This window comes from Carlito syrichta, unplaced genomic scaffold (genome assembly GCF_000164805.1).
Source record: "Carlito syrichta isolate Samal-C Ts95f unplaced genomic scaffold, Tarsius_syrichta-2.0.1 Scaffold309583, whole genome shotgun sequence".
In the NCBI taxonomy this organism is placed as follows: Eukaryota; Metazoa; Chordata; class Mammalia; order Primates; family Tarsiidae; genus Carlito; species Carlito syrichta.
The window spans coordinates 368795-383996 of record NW_007253679.1 but is presented as its reverse complement, the minus strand read 5'-3'; the positions used below and the strand labels follow the sequence as shown (position 1 = coordinate 383996).

The window sequence follows — 15202 nt, the reverse complement described above, 5'->3', positions numbered from 1 at the left end:
TCAGGTCTTCTGTAATAAGGTCTCACTTCCAGAGATATTCCTGAAGCAGAGCAGCCATTCCCAAAGTGTGGCCTTATACCCTTACTTATAGAAATATTGATGGTTTGTAACAGATGGGATTGTTGTTAAATATATGTATATTCACTCCACTCCCTCTCTGCCTTGGCAGGGAGTAGATTTCCTACACACCACTGACTTTGGGCTTGGCCATATGATGTGCTTTAACCAACAGAATGTTGGTGAAAATTATGAAAACAGAGGCTTTAAACATGTTTGTGGGGACTGACTGGACACTTGGCATCTGTGATCCATCATGAGATGATACCCTGAATAGCTGCTGTTCCAAAGATATGTAGAACATACCTAAACCCAACTTGTATCCTGGAACCTGGTGCCCAGAGTCCAGCCCAGCCCAACTAAGATATGTGCAGGAGAGATAAATGCTTGTTTTTTCAAGCAAATAGATTTTGGGAGGGCTTGTTACACAGATTATTGTAGTAATAGCGAACTATTACATAGGTGTTTAGTTTAAGATAAAGTTTCATGTCATGTAAGATTGGAAATTTGATGAATTAAGCAAATTTAATAAACATTTTTAACTGAAAGAGAGCATTCACTTATGTTGTATATGTTGTGGGTTGAATTGTGTTTTCCCCCAAAATATACCAGTATTTCAGAATATAACCTTCTTTGGAGACAGGATTTTTACAGAGTTAATAAAATTAAAATAAAGTTATTAGGGTGGGCTCTAATCCAATATGACTAGTGTCCCTATACAAATGGGAAATTTGGACACAAACAGAGACACCTACAGAAGCCAGATGATGTAAATACACATAAGGAGAAGGTTACTATGTATAAGCCAAGGAGAGAGGCCTGGAACAGATTCCTTCCCTCACAGCCCTCAGAAGGAGCCAACCTGCTGACACCTTGATCTTTGATTTCTAGTCTCCAGAAATATGAGACAATAAGCGTCTAGTACTTAAATCACCAAATCTTCCTCCAACATGTTTTTTTGTTTTGTTTTGTTTTTTGGAGAGAGAGTTTATACAGTTCAACCTATAATATATGCATTATGAACTTCCAAGATAAGCACATCCCGTATGTTATGTCATAAGTTTAACTGATCAGAAAGTCCCATTTGAAAAATACCATTTTTATGGACATACTTTGGAAAACTGGTTTTGAGGGATCCATGGGTTCTCACACTTATAGTAGTAGAAAGAAAAACGTACAGGGATAAGACAGATCTATCTGAGGAGTGAATACATCTGAGTCCCATCCACAAACCTGATGGAATCTTCTGGACTGAGCCCCTGATGCCACACTTAGTACTCAAGGCAACTGCATCTGTCAGCAGATAACCCACCATGATGCAGCTGTCTCACCACCTTCTCAACAGGGAATCAAATAAATTCTATCATTCACTTCCAGTTGGTTCACCTCTTCATGTCTGGACACTCTCAATGAAGTGAGTATTTTAGAACAGAGTTGAACAACCCCTGTTGAAATGGCCCTGTAGTTATAAAAGTAAAATAAAAATAATAGCAGTAGTGAAGGAAACACAGAAATGTGATCCACTTCAACCTTTTCAAGTTTCATACTCCAAATAAGAATCAATAAATCATACGCTGAAACTGGATCAAAATCTCATATTAATATTGACTTAGAGTAGATTCTTTCCTATTGTGTTCAGTTAGAAATAGAAATTATCACATAACCATTGCTTAAAAGTTGTAACATTCCCCAGACAGGTTTACTTACATTTCTTGGGTTATGTTTCCCAATGACCTTGTCCCACTTCTGCATACACAAGATGGATAAATATTAGATCTAGTACAATCTCCTAGTGTGTGATGCTATTTATATTCATGCAGAGTCTTCGCTAGCCGTGCACAACCTTGGAAAATGTCTAAAAGTTGCTTTGTGTATACCTAATTTAGAAAAATATCCATTAAGAATCCAAAGTTAATAATTGCACAAAATACTCAGGAATATGAAAAGTCAATAACTTATATGCATTGAACCACAAGATATACAGTTTTATGAACTTCCTAAAATTTTATTCTCTACCATGTTTTTATCTCTCTGATCTCTATCACACAAAAAAAAGCACGAAAATGTAAATAAAAGACAAACCTATAGTCTTTTAGAGAAAATAGGATCACTTAGTAAAGTGATTCCTGAAGTTATATCCACCCTCCCATCCCCCTCCACTCACACAACATCTATCTGAACCCCCATGTGGCAGCAGAACATCCATTCTCAATATTTTTTCCTCACCTCTTTCCAGATCAGTCTACGGGTGCAATGTTGAGAGCATGGGCTATGAGTTTATGCCATTCCACACAATTAGCTGTTCACACTTTCCTGCCCCGCCCTCCCTCAATCCAAGAAAGCTCATCATGAAGCAAAAGCACAAGTGACAGTACAAAGATAATGCTGCATCCACGCACTCTGGTTTATACAAACAAGTACATGATTCCAAATCTCAGCACTGCAACTCTTAGCAGTGGCAAATGTATTTATATTCATGCAAATCTGGCTGAGAAGTAGGGCCGTGAAGAGAAGCTGGCAGGGTAGAAGTAAGGATAAAGCAGGGGGTAGAATATCCACCCAGGAACCTGAGTATCAACCCTTTGTACATAAGAAATTTGGTCAAGGCCACCTATCCTTTAGCCTCAAGTTTCCAAAAAGTCCTATACATCCTATAACACAGAGAGGGAATTCAGCGTCCTCCCTTAGATCTGGAGTTGAGTTCAGCTCCCTTGGACAGAACAAGGAAGACTTCAAAGTCTACTGCAAAGAAATTGGTGAGTGGGAGCAACACAGCACATAAGAAGGAAAGGTCTTCACTTGAGGTCAGGAGTTCAAGGCCAGCCTGAACAACATAGCAAGACCTTGTCTCTACAAAACTTTTAAAAATTAACCAGGCATGATGGCACATGCCTGTAGTCCCACCTACTAAGGAGGCTGAGGCAGGAGAATTGCTTGAGGCCAGGAATTCAAGACCAACCTGGGCAATATAGAAAAACCTTGTCTCTAAATTTTTTTTTAATTAGTTAAGCATAGTGGCACATGCCTGTAGTCCCAGAAACTTGGGAGGATGAGGCAGGAGGATTGCTTGAGCCCAGGAGATTGAGACTGGAGTGAGCTATAATCACGCCACTGAATTCCAGCCTGGGAAAACTTGTCTCTAAAAATTAATTAATTAATAATAATAAGTATTATAATTACAACCATTTGGAAAAAAAGAAGGAAAAGTCTGTGCTGGTTAGCATTAAGGTTACAGAATTATGACCTTCATTCACAAGAGCACTGTGTTTCCTCACCTCCATCCTACAGTGGACATGCTTCCTGTGTCTCTTCACATGGCACCATTCAAAATATTTTAGATCACCTGAATTTACGTTAGTGACAATCAAATTATCTAAATACCCTTGGAAGTATTACCTTGGTAGATGTAGTGGCTGGTTGTTGTGGATACTACAATCAAATGTCCCTTATCTCTTTTGTGTTCCTTTCTTCCATATAGAAAAAGTTTCTATGATTTTTCCTCTAAAAGGAAATAAGTTATATTAAATGATAGAAACCCTAAACAGCATTAAAATCATTTCCAGGAGCCGGGCTCGGCGGCTCAACCTGTAATCCTGCACATTGGGAGGCTGAGGTGAGTGGATTGCCTGAGCCTGCGGGTTCGAGACCCGCCTGGACAACTTGGTTAGACCTCATCTCTACAATAATTCAAAAAATGAGCTGGGCCTGGTAGCGCGCGCCTGTAATTCCAGCTATTTGGAAGGTTGAGGCGGAAGGATCGCCGGAGCCCCAGCAGGTCGAGGCTGCAGTGGCCGGGAGCAGCCACTGAACTCCAGTCTGGGCGACAGAGTGAGACTCCAACTCAAAAATTAAAAAATTTAAAAATTAAAAAATCATTTCCAGGGATGCCAGGCTCAGTGGCTCAGCCTGTAATCCCGCGCTTTGGGAGGCTGAGGTGAGTGGATTGCCTGAGCCTCAGGGTTCGAGACCCGCCTGGGCAACTTGGCAAGACCTCATCGCTACAATAAATAAAAAAATCAGCCAGGCATGGTAGCGCGTGCCTGTAATTCTGGCTACTCGGAAGGCTGAGGCAGAAGGATCGCTGGAGCCCAGTGGGTCGAGGCTGCAGTGGCCAGGAGAGGCCACTGCACTCCAGTCTGGGCGACAGAGTGAGACTCCAACTCAAAAAAAAAAATCATTTCCAGGGAAAAGAAATAAGTTCCTAATTAAGAATAAAAATTCTAACTAAACTAAATCACATTCATAATCATCCTATCAAAGCTAATCATTATTTTCTTCTAATATATATGAAATATGATCTTCCTATTATATTAAAATTCTATTACCACCTCAGTGCTTCTTTAAGGAGATAGTGACCATAAAGTTAAGACCTTAGACTTTGCCGTGAAATAGACCACCAAAGCCTTAAAAACTAGCCCTCCCACTTACCAACGATGTGAACTTGGACAAGTTGCTTATTTCTTTTCCATTTTTGTTTCATCTGTATAGTGAGACAAATTCTAGCACCTACCTCAGATGACTGACACAAAATAAAATAAGATAATGTTCACAAAGCACTAAGCATAGTGTCTAGCATATAGTAAGGCCACAGCAGATATCTACTGGTAGCAGTAGCAGTATAATAGAAACAACAATAGCAGTAGTCTAGATAACTCCCCAAACTATTTTATTTAGCTCCATTTTTGGACAAACATAAAAACCTCACTTGTAGTTATCTACCATACCTGTCTCTCCTCCCTTTCCTGGGCAGAGGTGAGAACTCCACTTTCCATCCCCTTCAGTGATGTCACTTTCAGTCTGAGGAACTGAAGAACCAATGTGCTATCTCTAGTCACGCCCTTTCGCTGCTGTAGAGACCCTTGAAGCCATGCATCAAGATGCAGAAAGCCTGGATCCTGAGTCACTGCATGGAGAAGACCTGCCCCGGAGAGTCAACTGACCTACTTCATATTTAAGGAGAACAAGAAATAAATCTCTGTGTTAAGCCATTGAGATTTGAGGTTTGTTAGCTACTGCAGAAGAACCTACCCTATCCTGACCAGTAAGATTCATATACCTCTAAAAGGGGAAGAAAGGGCACTTAAAATTTTTTTAATAACTTGCTTTTTATCAATCTTTATATTCTTTACTTTGTAATACCACACCATATTGTAAGCAAATTTACTTGCATATTGCATATTGCAAGTAAATTGACTTTTCAAACTCTCCATGCTTCTTCCTCATTTTACACCTTTTAACCTAAAAGAAAAAAATAATTACATTTTATAATATAATTATATTTTATTTAATTGTATAGTAATTATAATTTATATTAAGTATATAGATTAATACTGGACCTTTCACTGGGTCATATGCCACACAGTCACATGTTCCCAACAATACCCAAGGCATCCTGTGATCACAGTAGAGGCCAGAACAAGGAAGGAGTAATGGGAGCACCCTCAAGCGTTCACTCACTGCTGTCTTCTGGCAACATGAGCCAGTTAAGTGGCATTAAGGATACTAACCTAGCAAGAACTAAACTAACCTTCAAAATGGACAAGTGGTTTAAAATGTTTTCACTAAAAGCAAAAAAAGACTTTGTGTATCATTAAGCTTTACCTCACAATATCATTTATTTTAATTTATCTTACCCATATTTAATTCCTTATAAATGTCATAGAAGAAACATAATATGTTGGCACAATAATACATCATGTAATTTATAAATAAATATACATGTATAATTGGAGTCTGTGCCCAAAAATAAAACTAATGATAGCAACATGAAATAAGTCATTCTGGAGCTGACAGTTTAGAGAAGGGTTGTCAAACTTTTTGTCACTACTTGCATCATTCCCAAACTGCTCTAGTTATTTCCCAAGAAACTGAAAAGGAGAGGAAAACCAATACAAAACTAGGGGGAAACACACATTGTTAGTAACAGGCTCACAAGAACTTCCTGAACCAGCAAAGTCAGAACGAAGCAGAAATGATAGTGAAGAGCATTCATTTGACTTAGGAGTGAAGAACAAAGCTGTCTGTTCCAACTAAAAAATCACATTTCCACATCTGAAAACCAGCAGTGGCTCTATCAGATAATCAAAGAGATAAAGTGATTGCTTTCTACACATAGAAAGAGAACAAAGGGCAGATTTTCATATAGGTCACAATTGCTTCCACAGGCACTCAGACTCCAAAGGAGTGGTAGCCAGGGAAACCAACAGGAGGGTCAGCAGATGACCCCATGAAAAGCAGAGTGCTTCATTAGGCCAATATCAAGACCAATTATCAGAGAACCACTAGTTCAGCCAAGTTAGAGTCATCTCAAATTCCCACACAAAGTGAAATGATATCTGGGAATTTGTGAGCCAAATGGCATCACACCCTCTATGCCTCATCTCTCCTCATTTCTCTCACCACCAATAAGAGAAGAAGCTAGGATTTAAACCCAGGTATGTCTGATTCCAGAGCCCTTATGAAAATAGCAGCATATAAAACAGGCCTCACAGCACATACAGGATTTGAAAATAGAGACTGACTGGGACCAAAAGAAAAGCAGCAGGAAGAAGGTGGGAAACCTTGGGTGTGTACAGAAATTACCAAGTGATGGTGCAGGTAGGACAAGTGTGAGGGAGGTGGTACAAGATAAGCCTGGAAAAGTGGGCCTTGGCCTTACAGTACTATGGACTCAGTCAAGGAGGTAGACTTCATTCTGGAGGGAATGGGTAACCACTGAGGACTTTAAAGCAAGGGAAGAGCATAGATGCAGGTAGACACAGAAACTATTCTTGGATCAAAGAAGAGTATGAAGGTGATTTGCACATAATTAATATTGAATGGATAAAGGCAGAAAGACTAAGTTAAAATTTATTGCATTTCTCTAACATGATATCAAACCTATTCTATCAAATCCCATTTAATATTGCTCAGTTTGCCACTTAGAAAACAGACTCCACTCATTCTTGAAGAAAATAATGCTGCTGGTGCTTCAAAAAATATATCAATTCACCAGTTAAATGTGGCCCTTTAAATGTTGCTGTTAAAGTGTTTACTCTTGTGGAAATTAACATTTTCTTCTTCCATTCAGGGGGAGATATTTCTGAACTGCTGAAAAAGAAAATTAACAAAGTACAAAAATTAGGCAATTGAGGAGTAATCCTTCCCTCCTTCTGCAACAATGGGGAAATGTTATTGGAAAATAAAGAAATTATAAACTGTAACCTCATATTTCCTATGTTCTCTTGTAGAGTCCAAGTCAGACACATATTAAGTCATAATCATCTTGATGATGCCAAAATTTCTTCTGCACAGGTCGTGATACCATCCGCAAAGCATCAACTACTCAGTGAGAAGTCAATGTTGAAAAATAGAGACAAATCACAACCTACCTGATTTTCTTCATGGGAAACCCTCATCTGCTCCTTGAGAACAGACATCCGTGCTGCCTCTTCTTTCCTCAAGACTCTCTCCTTCTTAAGCTCGGGACTCCAGAAAGTCTTGATACTGTTCATGGAAGATCCCAACTTGCTATCTTTTATGTCTAGCTCTTTCCGGAGCAGGTCATTCTCTCTCTGGAGTTCCTTGAGCTGGGCTTGAAGGTCTAACATTGTGCTATCTCTTACCTGCCTCAACATGGAGGGGACCTGGTGGTGGTGATGATGGGATGAGCTGGTCAGGCCATGTTGATCTGTGTATGAAAGAACATCTGTGTGAGAAAGTCCAGCAGAAGCGATATTGGGACTACTCCCCATGGCTGTGACTCGGCCTCCATATACGGCTCGATTTGTGGCCCTTCCCAGAGTCATGGTGCCCTTTGGGTAAGTTGTTGAAGCCACCCCTTCATGATCACTCAGATACATGGGTCCAGACGTAGCGTACGCTGCATTAAGGGACTGGATATTCTCCATAGACAGAGTCTTGCCTGTTCCTCCACCTCCCCCACTACTTGTTCTTCGGTGGCCCAAACGAGGAGATCTTGGCAAACGAGGTGATCTGGAAGGGCTGCCTTCCAGATTGGTGATTGTTCTTGCACTCCCATACATTTTTCTTCTATTGTGAGGTTACTGAAGAGACGAAATGCTATACTAAGTTGGGATTGAAGCTAATATTTCCACAGTTGTCCAGAATATTCACTGCATTCTTTTCACAGTCTATACCAGAAAATAACTCCAGAGATCTGCAAAATGAGAAAAAGGATAGTTAAAAATAAACTTCTTTATAACTTTGACTATAACTGTATTATATTTAAAAATAAATAGATAAATGATGGCAGATGAACAATAGGCAGGTAGACAGAGTCACACCCGTGATTTTCATTGAAAAAGAAAAGTGACCCCAAAGCTTTATTTACTATATGTTGACTTTTTATAAATTCTTCCTATTCTCTCCCCTAGCGGAATCAAAGATATTCTCAGAGCAAAAAAGGCACTTTTACTTAGGGAAACAAAGCTCTCCATTTTGTTTGTGCTAAGAGTTGGCACCTCCAGAAAAGTCACCAGGGACTTCTCCATCACGGAGACCTTAGCTATAAAATAATCCATCACTGGGGCACGGCCCCCACACATATGTGGCTTAACAGTGACGCTGAGAAGTTTCCTAGAATATCAAATATTTGGCAAGCATGGCCGGGCACAGTGGGTCCCACCTGTAATCTCAGCACTTTGGGAGGCGGAAGCGAGAGAAATATCTGAGCCCAAGGGTTTGAGACCAGCCTGGGCAAACTGGTAAGACTTTATCTCTACCATAAATCATTTTTAAAAATTAGCTGGACATGGTGGTGCATACCCATAGTTCTGACTACTTGGAAGGCTGAGGTAAAAGGATCACTTGAACCCAGGAGGTACAGGCTGTGGTAGCCATGAGCATGCAACTACACTCCAGCCTGGGCAACAAAGTGAGACTCTGACTCAATAAATAAAAATAATGATAAAAATATATTTGGCAAGTATGTTGCTCCCTTCCCCTCTTGTACTCATTATAGACATCACTAATTCATCACAGTACTCTTCCACTAGGTTCAGAACTCTTCTCAACACAACACTCGAAATGGTTTATCACCAATTGACGGGCATTGGCACATGAATTGTAGAGATGTGGTTTGGTAATCCCAGAACTAAAAGAAAAAAGGGGCTTAACAAACCAATGGGATGCTTATACAGATAGCCAGATCTCAGTGCTATGACCACGGAAAACAACAGTCCTGTCTCTTTTCCCTTTCACACACATCATTCAAGCTAGTTTTTTGAGAATTCTTTTCCATTTTGGTTGACATTAGTATTCATATTGACCACTTCACACCTGTACAGAAATGGCACTGGAGAACAGTATACCATGTAGGAGTGCCTCATCCCATAACCCCTAGAGAACAGTTGTAGAAGTTCCCTGTCATGGTCACCCAAGTATACTGGTACAGATTTTATTATCTGGGCTTCAGAGTTATGATTATCCCTTCAATATTAGGACCCAAATGGCCTCAGTGGGGTACATTAGATCTCCTATTCTTCCCTTTAGGAAGTCTTTAGTGTGCTTTCTTTTTCTTCAGCTTTACAACAATAAGAGAACAGATTCTGGATAGCAGCAGACTGAGATTCAAATCTCCATGCTAACACTAGCCAGTTGAGTGATCTTAGGCAAATTATTTAACCGTTAAGAGCTTTCACTGTCCATTTTTTTAAATGCAGGTAATACCACATAACTCAGAGTATTGTGAGAAATATGTAAGATAATGTTTATAAAACACCTAGTTTGGGCCGGGAATGGTGGCTTAAGCCTGTAATCCCAACAATTTGGGAGGCCAAGGCAAGAGGATTGCCCGAGTCCAGGGGTTCAAGACCAGCCTGGGCAACTTGGTGAGACCACGTCTCTACAATAAATCAAAAAATTAGCTGGGAGTGGTGGCGTGCATCTGCAGTTCCAGTTACTTGGAAGGCTGAGGAGGAAGGATCGCCTGAGCCCAGCAGGTTGAGGCTGCATGCCACTGTACTCCAGCCTGGGCAACAGAGTGAGACTCTGACTCAAAAAAAAAACAAAAAAAAAAACACCTAGTTTGATGCTTAGCACAAAATAGTCAAAAATAGTTTTTATTGGTATCATCTCAATGACACTAAGTACATTAACAGCAATACACAGGGACATCTTTTATTTTCACCTGCCTAACATTCATCTCTCTCTACCCACACACTTTCTGGTTATACTATCTCTATTTTCCTCAGAGAAATTGTTCCCAACCTTCTATTCATAGTTCATGAGATTTAGGTAAGGCTGAGGAGGAAGGATCCTGGAGGGGGACAGGGGTGAGAACATGACCCAAGCCAGGCCAATTATCATATTCCATCCTCCAGACACGACAGCTAGTTTAGGAATGGCATGTGACCCACATTGGTCCAAAAGGCTCCGTACCATGACTTTAGCTGGAACAACTGGCAAAGATAAGCTCTTTTTGAAAAATGATTTGCTTTCAAGACGGGGCTCTGAGTACTATAATGTGGAAAGGGCCGCTCTAAGAGTGAAGCTAGTGCAAAGGAAAGCAGAGCTAAACTCTGAAGGGTGTCAACCCAAGCCAGGTGACATCACTTCATATTCCAGACTCAGTAGTCTTTGAAGCTACATCTATCCCCATGCCATTTTAGTTACATATGCCAAGTAGACTGATAGCATTTATGGTCCCAGTTCTTTACCCTTTCTTTCATCTATGCTCTTGATAGTGCCCTCCCAATCTGACTCTAGGTTCAGCCATGTGACTTGCTTTGGCTAATAAGGTGATAACCAATGTGAAACAAACAGAGGCCTGAAGTAGCACTTGTGGGTTTAATCTCCGGCTCATTTTCTTCTACCACAGCAACTAGAACATGCCCTTTCTAACCTGATAGAAGATGAGAAACATAAAATAGAGCCAAGTTGTCCCAGCCAACCAACCCCAAGATGCTGAACAAGCCCGGCCAAGATCAGCAGAACTGCCTGGCCAACCAGCAGCTGCCATAGCAGCATGAGCAAGGCCAGTTGGGAACACCACATACTCATGGACTAAACAAATGCTTCTTAGCATGTACTGATGCTTTGTGGTTAGTTGTTTTGTAGCATTATTGGGGCAATGGGTAACTGATACATTTGTCCATAAATTTCCTTTCCGCAACATTTGATTCTAGTTGGTTTCTGTCACTTATAGTGACACATATAATATAAAAATTTGTTTTCCATAAAAGTTTTTCCCTTTCCCTAGAAAGGCCTTAAAAAATTATGCACCTGTTTCTAACTAAAGAATTTCATTTCTATGTTTACATTACTCAGGAATTAATTTTACTTTCACTGGAAATATACAAAAGTCATTTGGATTCTAGGATTTTTGCATGAATAATCTTAGGTGTAAAAAAGAATCAATAGTGTCAAAATAAGAATTCAGTCATATAAATTATAAGAGAGAGGCCGGGCTCAGTGACTCAGCCTGTAATCCCAGCGCTTTGGGAGGCCGAGATGAGTGGATTGCCTGAGCCTGCAGGTTTGAGACCCGCCTGGGAAACTTGGCGAGAACTCATCTCTACAACAAATCAAAAAATTAGCCGAGCGTGGTAGCGCACTCCTGTAGTTCCAGCTACTTGGAAGGCTGAGGCGGGAGGATCGCCGGAGCCCAGCAGGTCGAGGCTGCAGTGGCCAGAAGCGGCCACTGCACTCCAGTCTGTGTGACAGAGTGAGACTTCAACTCAAAAAAAAAAAATTATAAGAGAGGCCAGGCTTGGTGGCTCAGTCTGGAATTCCAGCATTTTGGGAGGCCAAGGTGAGTGGATTGCCTGAGCCCACAGGTTCAAGACTAGCCCTGGCAACTTGGAGAGACCTCATCTCTACAATAATTTTTTTTTAAATTAGCCAGGCGTGGTAGCGTGTGCCTGTAGTTCTCTGGCTACCTGGAAGGTTGAGGCAGAAGGATCACCAGAGCCCAGCAGGTCGACACTGGGGTGGCTGTGAATATGTCACTGCACTCCAGCATGTGCAACAGAATGAGACTCCAATTCAAAAAAAAATTATACAAACAGACACTTCATAAAAGAAGACATCCCAGCAGCCAACAAACACATGAAGAAATGCTCAACCTCACTGATCATCAGGGAGATGCAAATCAAAACCACACTGAGATACCACCTAACTCCAGTCAGAATGGCCATTATCAACAACTCAAAACATAACAGCTGCTGGAGAGGGTGTGGTGAAAAGGGAACACTTCTACACTGTTGGTGGGAGTGTAAACTAGTGCAACCTCTGTGGAAAGCAGTGTGGCGATTCCTAAAAGCTCTAAAAATTGACCTTCCATATGACCCTGCAATCCCCCTACTGGGAATATACCCTGAAGAACTCAAATCACTCTATAAAAAAGATACCTGCACACGTATGTTTATCGCAGCATTGTTCACAATAGCAAGAACCTGGAAACAACCATGCTGCCCATCAAAAGAGGACTGGATTAAGAAAATGTGATACATATACACGATGGAATACTACGCAGCCATAAAAAAGAACAAAATCATGAATTTCGCAGCAACCTGGATGGAACTAGAGTCTATAATACTGAGTGACCTCTCACAGAAACAAAGATCCGAGTATCACATGTTCTCACTCATATAATGGACCTTGAACATCCAATGTAATACTATAAGAAAATGACTGACGGTACTGGGAAACTATGGGGGGGACGGGGATGGGATTAACAGTAGCATATATCTGTCTGGGGATGGGGAAACACCTCTTATCAACAGGGTACCTGAATGAAATATAATTGTACACCTAACCCTTAACTGTACCCCACAAAACCATAATAAAAAATACTGATTAAATAAACAAAAGAAAAGAAAATACAGCATGTATACACAATGGAATATTATTAAACTTTTAAAAAGAAAAAAATTATGCGAGAGACAGACAGTTGAATCATGTGACGGTAATATAACTGGAATATTTAATAAGATAGAAAGATGTTCAAGACATATTGGTAATGGGAGGAGAAGAATACTATAAGATAATTTTTATGTTTTACTCACAGTTTTGTAAAACACACACACATACACACACACAACTATCAGCAAAGAAGGCTAGACTGACACACATCAAAACATTACCAGTGGTGAGAGTCCAAGAAGTTTTCATCTTCTTTGTTTTGTTTATTTGCATGTTCCAAATTTTCTATAATAATGATAAATACTTTTGTCATGAGAAGAAAATTTTCTTTTTTGTCTGTAATTTCAACAATTAAATGTATTTGTTATCTTTGCTGTGCTTAGAATATAGATATCTAGTTCCTAGCTGGGCCACCACTTATAGTATTGTCTTGTTAGAAGAAGTGATTAAATCTAACTTGTCCTCCTCTGAATGCTCCCCTTGTACCTAGAAACAGACATTTCTGAAGTTTCAGGCTATGCTTGAGGTCACCATCCAGAATGTCATAAAGATCACACCATAAACAGATTTAATCCTCAGTGTTTTTACCTGCCCAGTTGGCCAAGGCTTTGAAAAATTGCAACAACCAACAAACAAAAAGTTTTCTAAACACACGCATACACACAGGAGCACACAGGCAACACATACATAACATATAACATGCATAGCTATATTATCTTGTTTGAAATTACAATTCCTTATTTGAAAAGCAATGTATGTTGCCACTGGCCCCAGCTTCCTTGGGCTCCCCTTTTCCAGATTTATCATCAGATTTATACTATTGTGATAGAATAGATTAAGAAATTTTCCATTTTTTATATGTTCTGGAACTCTTAACATAATATGAGTTTTCCCTAATCCTGAAATGTTTGGTAGAACACACTATAAAACTGAATGGGCTTGGCCAGGCATGGTGGTGCATGCATGTAATCCCAGCTACTCAAGAGGCTGAGGCAAGAGGATCACTAGAGCCCAGGAGTTTGAGACTTCACTGAGCTATGATCATGTCACTGTACTCAACCCTGGGTAACAAAGCAAGAGCCAAACGCTAAAACAAAACAAATCAGGCTGAGTATGGTGACTCATACCTGTAATCCCAGCACCTTGGGAGGTGGAGGCAGAAGGATCACTTGAGGCCAAGACCCCATCTCTAACACACACACACACACACACACACACACACACACACACACACACACACACACACACACACTAGCCAAGCATGTCTGTCATCTTAGCTACTCAAGAGGCTGAGGTGGGAGGATGGCTAGAGTCCAGGAGTTCAGGGACGCAGTGAGCCACGATCGTGCCATTGCATTCCAGCCTGGGTTACAGAGCAAGACCCTATCTCAAAACAAAAACAAAAAAACTAGGTGAGCTTAGTTATTATCTTTTCCTTTTTCACTATGTTTACTGATCTATTTGGATTTGGTACTGATTTTGTGTCAATTATCACTAAAATGTTTCTTCAGAAACAGTCTGTTCCATCTGATTTTTCAGTCTTAATGGTATTGCCTTGTATAACTTTTCCTTAAAATTTTAAAAAAATCACCTCCAGTTATGTCCCCATCTCATTCCTAAAGTTGTTTGTATTTTTCCATTTATCTTGATGACAGTATGACAAATGTTTCTCTATTTCCTAGTGCTTTAATGACACAGCTTTTTGTTTTAATACATTTTATCATTTTACTACCTTCTGTTTTGCATTTCATTGATATCCCTTTGTCCTTAGTAGTAATTTCTACTTCCTTTGTATTTATTTTTTGCCTTTTTGCATTGAATGTTTATTTCTCTTCAATCACATTTTCTAATGAATGCATATAAGATAATGCACATGGCCACATAATCCAGTAGTGTATATATAAAAATACTTATGGCTATTTATAAATACCTTGCTATTTCTCTTTTGAAATTTTTTCTCTCCCAGGAATTATTGAGAAGACTATATTTAAATATCAAAGCATACAGAAATTTTGAGGTAAAATTTTGTAGTTCAAATTTTATGGGATTGGGATCACAAAATATAACATATATGCTTTCTAATTTTTGAAATGTGTCAAGACTTTCTAACTGGCCTAATAGTTCTTTTAACTGCTAAAACAATTAATAGATTATTAAAGAAAATTTAGAAAATACAGATGTGTATAAAGAAACTAAAGTATCTCAATCCTGTCGCTCATAGACAGCCTCTGTTAACAAGCTGAAGTTTCTTCCAGTTCCTTTTAAGTACACACACACACAC

General features: G+C 39.8%; 1 protein-coding gene across 1 annotated transcript in view; it reads right to left on the bottom strand.

Moving 5' to 3' along the window:
* The window catches only part of ERC2 (ELKS/RAB6-interacting/CAST family member 2), a 477557-nt gene that overhangs the window by 435242 nt on the left and 27113 nt on the right, over positions 1–15202 (bottom strand). The window contains exon 2 of the mRNA XM_021717273.1: positions 7428–8215. Coding sequence (XP_021572948.1) covers positions 7428–8081 — 654 coding nt within the window. The 5' untranslated portion in view covers positions 8082–8215. The remainder of the gene's footprint in view (positions 1–7427; positions 8216–15202) is intronic.